The 8044-nt window shown below is 40.7% G+C and overlaps 1 protein-coding gene across 2 annotated transcripts in view; it reads right to left on the bottom strand.

Moving 5' to 3' along the window:
* Window positions 1–686: 686 nt before the first annotated feature.
* LOC118388567 (beta-1,4 N-acetylgalactosaminyltransferase 1-like) overlaps window positions 687–8044 on the bottom strand; it is a 35382-nt gene continuing 28024 nt past the window's right edge. For both annotated transcript variants that reach the window (XM_035777769.2, XM_035777770.2), the window contains 2 exons: window positions 7069–7309; window positions 687–6472 (listed from right to left, as the gene is read on the bottom strand). In XM_035777769.2, the coding sequence (XP_035633662.1) occupies window positions 6255–6472; window positions 7069–7309 (459 nt within the window). In that variant the 3' untranslated portion in view covers window positions 687–6254. The remainder of the gene's footprint in view (window positions 6473–7068; window positions 7310–8044) is intronic.

The following is an 8044-nucleotide window of genomic DNA, read 5'->3' as shown; positions in this document are numbered from 1 at the left end:
ATTTCACCTATCCACATATCAATATATTCATGTATTCCATGTGCACAAATATTTCATAGATATGTCATTCAGTCTCCTCGTCTTAGGCAGGGGCAGAAACTACACAGCCGACACGTTGTTTTTCCTTCCACAACTTGTTGTATGTGATATATAACATGAATGGCTGGCTAATGAATCAGTGGTCTAAATATTTAATGAACTTCAGAGCATCTGTACTGTACTGTCTCTTGTCCACGACAGCCACAGGAGCAACATGTTTCTCTTTTAACTGATTCCAGCTGATTTGCACACCAAGGTAGATCCAGAGGATGGCGCATCAAATCCTTCTAGATTAGAATAAACAGAATGAGAGAGAAACAGAAATCAAAAATGGAAATTAACTCTCACTTGTGTTCTCCCAGATCAAAGATGTGGAATTATTTACCTTCTTGCAGTTTGATTGATCTTCAAATGAGAAGGAAAAAGGAGAGTGGGAGACATACAAGGGAACACTACAGGTGGAAAGGCCTGTGTTATGTCTGAAGTGTGTGTATTCCTTTCCTGAAATTATTATAAGAAAATCTGGTGAATGACTTATCATTCTTGATAGTTTTCTTCTTTCTTCTGCTCAGAAGATGGTGAGAAAGTGGTAAATCCCCGTGCCATGTAGAAAACCCCGTGCCATGTCATTCATACTAACACAGGTGTACAGGATGTTGAAATGTTTATGGATGGATACATTTTTAAAGTTGATTTTCTCTAACTCAGAAGCTTCCTTTTGCTATACACCAGAACACTCTACGAAATGTTGGATGAAATCAACACAGTACCATGCATCAATGGTATCTTTTATCAGACTTTACAATCATGTTTAAAAGAAAATAGAGCTATAATGCAGCAGGTTGTTGTGATTATAGCTGTCAGATTGGAATATTCAGACCAGTGGTTCTAGGGAGAAGCAGGCAGAAAATAATTGAACCAACATCCTCAGTTGAACAATGGAAATCACTGTCCAAATCTTTTCAACTAATTTAAGTCAGAGAGTTGAATTCAATCAAACCCTACATTACGCAGTGTCTTTGTTTACGAACTACTGCCCCCACACACATGCAGAACACTTCTCATATTGAAAACTGGAAGCATCTGCTTGAGGAGACTATCTGGTATGAGTCACAGACATTACACTCATGGAAGAGGAGCGAGCTACTTCCCAAATAGGCTACTGCAATCAGAGTTCGACTGAATTGAGATCTCACTGAGTGTTAAACATCCACTTTCAGGGAAGAAAAATCTAAAGCAGACATATCACACAAAATATTATCTGTTAAAATATTCCTCTATTCAAAAGGACCAAATAAAAAGGTATCTAATGTATTTCTGGCAGTGGTAGTTCATAACAAATGACTGTCCACAGAAATGATTTTGTTTTGATTTTAAGAAACAATATTCCGATGCAAGGGGGCCATCTTGTGGTCATGGTACAAAATAGCATCATGTGATCCTACTGTCAGCATGGGCATGGCCACACCACAGCACAGATACAACCCTTGGTAGAACTGTCAAAATAAAATGTTTTGCTGCCTTGATACTTTGGTGTGACTGTGACCATTTCCTTATCATTCATATCATCACACTGTGTGTCATCCTAACATTGTCTCTCCAAACATTTCCTTCTGTGTTACACGCACAGTGTTTCTACTGTACCTTACTGAGTCTCTAAACTCAAACTGTGTCATTCTTACCATTACTCTTTCAATATGTGTTTATTTCCATATAGAATTGAGCACTTTGGTCAAACCAACCCTTCTGTTCGAGGCAGCATATACAGTGCCTTCAGAAAGTATTTAGACATTTTGTTGGGTTACAGCCTGAAGTTAAAATGGCTCACACACACACACCCAACAACGTCAAAATGCTGTTGTGTTTGTATAAATTTGTACTAACTAATTAAAAATGAAAAGATTAAATGTCTGGAGTCAATAAGTATTTAACCCCTTTGTTATAGCAAGCCTAAGTAAGTTCAGGAGTAAACATTTGCTTAACAAGTTTCATAAGTTTCATGGACTCTGTGTGCCATAACATGCTTTTTGAATGATTACCTCATCTCTGTGCCCTAAATATTTTTTTTTAAAAGACATTGAATATCCTTTTGAGCAAGGTGAAGTTAGTAATGACACTTTGGATGGTGTATCAATACAACCAGTCACTACAAAGATACAGGCGTCCTTCCTAACTCAGTTGCCAGAGAGGAAGGAAACCGCTCAGGGATTTCACCAAGAGGCCAATGGTGATTTCAAAACAGTTACTGAGTTTAATGGCGGGTGATAGGAGAAGACTGATGATGGATCAGCAACATTGTAGTTACTCCACAACACTAACCCAATTGACAGAGTGAAAAGAAGGAAGCCTGAACAGAAACATTTTTTCCAAAACATGCATCCTGTTTGCAAGAAAGCACTAAAGTAATACTGCAAAAAATGTGACAAAGGACTTTTTGTTTTTAAAACAATACAACACATTACTGAGTACCACTCTCCATATTTTCAAGCATAGTGGTGGCTGCATCATGTTATGGGTATGCTTGCAATTCTTAAGGACTGGGGAGTTTATCAGGATAAAAAAATAAACAGAATGGGGCTAAACACAGGCTAAATCCTAGAGAAAAACCTGGTTCAGTCTACTTTCCACTAGACACTGGGAGATAAATTTACCTTTCAGCAGGACAATAACCTAAAAGACAACGCCAAATCTACACTGGAGTTGCTTACTAAGAAGACAGTGAATGTGGCCAAGTTACAGTTTTCACTTAAATCTACTTGGAAATCTATGGCAAGACCTGAAAATGGTTGTCTAGCAATGATCAACAACCAATTTGACAGAGCTTGAAGTATTTTGAAAAGAATAATGGGTACATTTTGCACAGTCCAAGTGTAAAAAGCTCTTAGAGACATACCCAGAAAAACTCACAGCTGTAATTGCTGCCAAAGGTGCTTCTACAAACTACTGACTCAGGGGTGTGAATACTTATGTAAATGAGATATTTTCTGTATTTAATTTTCAATAAATTAGCAAAAATGTCAAAAAATATATTTTCACTTTGTCATTATGGGGTATTATGTGTACTGTAAATGAGTGAGAAAAAAAACATTTAAGCCATTTTGAATTCAGGCTGTAAAAAAAATGTGGAATAAGTCAAGGAGTATGAATACTTTCTGAAGGCACTGTAAAATTGCAATCAATCTCAACTCCCATTAAAAGGCATGCATGGACAGAAGCATTCCTTTTTATGATGCTTGGAGTAGAAAACAGAGTGGGATAGACCCCAGATAGACATATTGCAGCAGACCAGGAGAAATAGGGATATTGTTCCGAGGTTAGATCCCAGATCAGATGGATGAGTCTCATTCTCCTCAAGCATGGGCCAGTCAGGGGTGACAGTGACACAGAGGGTTCTGGGTAAGGGGCAGTGGTGGAAAACTTTTACTTTTGATTCTTAAAAATATTCTTAAGTATCAAAAGTAAAAGTATAAATAATTTATGTTTAGCAAACCAGATGGCACAATTTTCTTCTTTTTTTAACGGATAGCCAGAAGCACACTCCAACACTCAGACATCATTTACAAACTAAGCATTTGTGATTCGTGAGTCCGCCAGATAAGAGGCAGCAGGGATGTTCTCTTGATTAATGTGTGAATTGGACTATTTTCCTGTACTGCTAAGCATTAAAATGCAAGTACTTTTGGTTGTCAGGGAAAATGTATGGAGTAAAAAGTACATAATTATCCTTAGGAATGTAGAGAAGTAAAAGTAAAAGTTGTCAAAAATATAAACAGTAAAGTACAAATATCCCCCCAAAACTACTTAAGTAGTACTTTAAATTATTTTTACTTAAGTACTTTACACCACTGGTAAGGGGCAGGAAAACGAACCAAACAAAAATATAATTCAACCTCAAACCACCTGGAAACCCTTTGGCACAACCAACCAGGGTGAATTAACCACACATTTAGAGTCTTGAATGTGTTCATCTTCCATGTGCTGTGTCTGAGAGATTCTCACATGGTCAGAAGTGTCCACTCTACTGACTGTCAATCCCATCCTCAGTCTCCTAAGTCCCCATTTGGCTGACCCATAGAGCTCAGTCCAGCTCAAACTGTGTAGTACAACAGGAATGACAGACAACACACATCTCTGATCTCTTGGCAACAGTATGGAAACTTTTTCACCTCATTAAGTCCTGTAAGCGGCTAATGCGACTTCTTGCTCCTTTTCCTAAATATCAACCAATTGTGCCATCGATAGGAATTCAGCATCTTTTTGTTCTCGGTCTCTTTAACAAAAGGACTCAGTGGCAAGGCGTCAGATAAGATTTGAGGTACAAAACGCACATACACTGCATTCGGAAATGATTCAGACCCCTAAACCTTTTCCACATCTTGTTACGTTACAGCCTTATTCTAAAATGTATTCAATTAGTTTTCCCCCTCATCAATCTACACACAGTACCCCATAATGAGAAAGCGAAAACAGGTTCAGAAATGTTTGCAAATGTATTAAAAAATAAATAAAAACAGAAATACCTTATTTACATGAGTATTCAGACCCTTTGCTATGAGACTCAAATTGAGCTCAGGTGCATCCTGTTTCCATTTATTAAATTCAATTGATTGGACAAATTTATTTATATAGCCCTTCATACATCAGCTGATATCTCAAAGTGCTGTACAGAAACCCAGCCTAAAACCCCAAACAGCAAGCAATGCAGGTGTAGAAGCACGGTGGGATCCATCATTCTTAAATGGAAGAAGCTTCCTAGAGCTGGCCGCCTGGCCAAACTGAGCAATCAGGGGAGAAGGGTCTTGGTCAGAGAGGTGACCAAGAACCAGAGAGTCACTTTGACAGAGCTCCAGAGTTCCTCTGTGGAGATGGGAGAACCTTCTAGAAGGACAACCATCTATGTAGCACTCCACCAGTCAGGCCTTTATGGCCAAACGGAAGCCACTCTTCAGTAAAACCCACATGACAGCTCGCTTGGAGCTTTCCAAAAGCCACCTAAAGGATAAGATAAGATTCTCTGGTCTGACGAAACCAAGATTTAACTCTTTGAACTGAATGCCAAGCGTGAAGTCTGGAGGAAACCTGGCACCATTCCTACGGTGAAGGATGGTGGTGGCAGCATCATGCTGTGGGGATGTTTTTCAGCAGCAGGGACTGGGATACTAGTCAGGATCGAGGGAAAGATTAACAGAGCAAAGTACAGAGAGAGATCCTTGATGAAAACCTGCTCCAGAGCGCTCAGGACCCTAGACTGGGTCGAAGTTTCACATTCCAACAAGACAACATCCATAAGCACACTGCCAAAACAACTCAGGAGTGGCTTCAGGACAAGTCTCTGAATGTCCTTGAGTGGCCCCGCCTGAGCCCGGACTTGAACCCGATTGAAAATCTTTGGAGAGATCTGAAAATAGCTGTGCAGCGACACTCCCCATCCAGCCTGACAGAGCTTGAGAGGATCTGCAGAGAAGAATGGGAGAAACTCCCCAAATACAGGCGTGCCAAGCTTGCAACATACCCAAGAAGACTAGAGGCTGTAATTACTGCCAAAGTTGCTTCAACAAAGTACTGAGTAAAGGGTCTGAATACATATGTAAATATGATATTTCAGTTTTGTATTTTTAATACATTTGCAAACATTTCTCAAAATCTGTTTTGCTATGTCAATATTTATTTTACTAGGCAAGTCAGTTAAGAACACATTCTTACTTACAATGATGGCCTAGGAACAGTCGGTTAACTGTCTTGTTCAGAACGACAGATTTTTACCTTGTCAGCTCGGGAATTCAATCTAGCAACCTTTCGGATACTGGCCCAATGCTCTAACCACTAGGCTACCTGCCGCCCCAATATGTGTGTAGATTGATGAGGGGGGGAAAACAATTTAATACATTTTAGAATACGGCTGTAACGTAACAAAATATGGAAAATGTCAAAGGGGCGAATGCACTGTAAATGCCTTAAGATGATCTCTACCTTGAGTTTACAATCAAGAGTACACAAGTGAAGAGCAAAGTTACGAGAAATGACAGTTTTGCTCTGTTTGAATGACAATCCCTCTAGAGTGAAACAAGCAAGGCTGTTTTTAAGGGAAAGCATGTAATGTGGTTGTCTAAAATCTTATCTGATGGGACACATCGGGCGAGGGCTTCTTTGGCAACTCAGGAAGAGCAGGAATCTTGAACGAGAGGAGAAGCTACAGGTAAAAAAAAACATGACATTTAATTGTGAGTCAAACACTGGAAGTGGTTCTTAAAATAGAGGAGGCCATTTTTGGTGTGTGTGGCATCCGAGGAGGCTGGTGGGTAGCGGAACTTGGCGTAAGTCTTGTCACTCTCTGATTGGCTGGCCCAGGGAAGCTTGATCTTGGTGGCGTGATTGACGATGACATCATCACAGGATCCCACGTGAAGCGAGCCAAGGCCATCAATGAAAAACTCTGAAAAGAACCAATGGGTCAGAGCAAAAGGAAAGAGGTTTGTTTTTATGCTGAGGGCACTTCAGGTATCACACAATTTATATGAACAAATGCAACTCACCAACATGAGAAGAAGCAATTTTGTTCCCTCCTTGACCTTTTGGATAACTGTTAATGACTATTAAGACTGCAAAAATGGGTTTTGTGGTTTTGTGCCCAAGTATCCAGATGTTCTCTTCCATTTGGTTTTGAAGTACTGTTACTTATATGACCTTCTTCCAAATGTAGATGGTGCAGCTCAGGGGTTAAATTGGGAATTCAGAGGTGGAGGAGCCCTATTTGGAGGGGTTAGGATGAGGGTTGAACCAGTGTTGAACACAAGGTTAGGGTTATGTCAGGATTAGTGTTAAGGTTATGGCTAGGGTTGAACCAGGTTGTGGACATGAAGCTAGGTTTAGGGCTGGGGCTAGTACTTTTATCCTACTTTCTATCCTACTCCTCTTTGGACCAGTAAGGTGCAGGAGCCCAGCTCCAGGTAGCTCAATTTAACCACAGGTGCAGCTGATGTTATGGACAGGTACACCCTGTGTGGTGCTGTGCTTTGCGGCCATACTCACCCAGGTGGGCCACTCTGGCCAGGCGGGGGTCGAAGCCCACCTGCTGGACCTTGTCTGTGCGGGCCAGGAAGAAGTTGATGACTCCGTCAGTGACCACACAGTTTGGGAAGCCCTGTATGATGTGGTGGAAGGCCCTCCGCATGTGCAGGCAGTCGCCCTCTTCCTCCTCCCCTTGTTCAATGGAGATGGTCTGCCTGTAGGTGGCAGTGTAGCCTGTGGCCTCCCGCACTGCACCACCCACCTAAAACACACACACACAATGCATTAACTGATCCTGACACACACATACATATCAGATTTTCACAAATACTGTGTAGTGTGTACAATGAATAAACAAACATTAGGGATACTTCCAATAGTCTGAAAGTGATATTGAGTGCCTGCTGTAGTGATTTGATATACAAGGAAACCGATGGAAACCTTGGATCACTTCATTCCAAAGGACACAATAAACAAACAAAACTAAAATGAGAACCAGAAAACTGAGAAATATCTGCCTCTTATGTTTTTCTGGCTGTGCTTTTGTGGGCCGAAGAAAGAACTCATTAAAAGTATACACCAGACCAGCTGCTGACATGTGTAACCCATAGACTTCCCGCTCAAGAGCTGGAGTCCCAGTCTGTGGCACACAAGAGGTCTATTCTATTCCCCCAGCCCATAGTAAGGTATCAGAGTTGGATTCGGGCTCCAAACAAAACCCACTTCATTCAGCCTTATGTGGATGTCCGATTTTGGGGATTTTGTGTTTACTTTTTACTTTTGTTCATGCATAATATTGCTGTGGTGTGCATGTGCTACAAAGAAAGAATATGCCTGTGAAGAATAGAGGGAGATGGAGAGTGTGTTGTCAAAATTGCTTGCATCTCAAATCAAATCAAATCAAATGTTATTGGTCACATACACGTGTTTAGCAGATGTTATTGCGGGTGTAGCAAAATGCTTGTGCTTCTAGTTCCAACAGCGCAGTAATATCTAA

This window comes from Oncorhynchus keta, chromosome 10 (genome assembly GCF_023373465.1).
Source record: "Oncorhynchus keta strain PuntledgeMale-10-30-2019 chromosome 10, Oket_V2, whole genome shotgun sequence".
Classification (NCBI taxonomy): Eukaryota; Metazoa; Chordata; class Actinopteri; order Salmoniformes; family Salmonidae; genus Oncorhynchus; species Oncorhynchus keta.
This window is presented reverse-complemented; position numbering and strand designations above follow the sequence as displayed.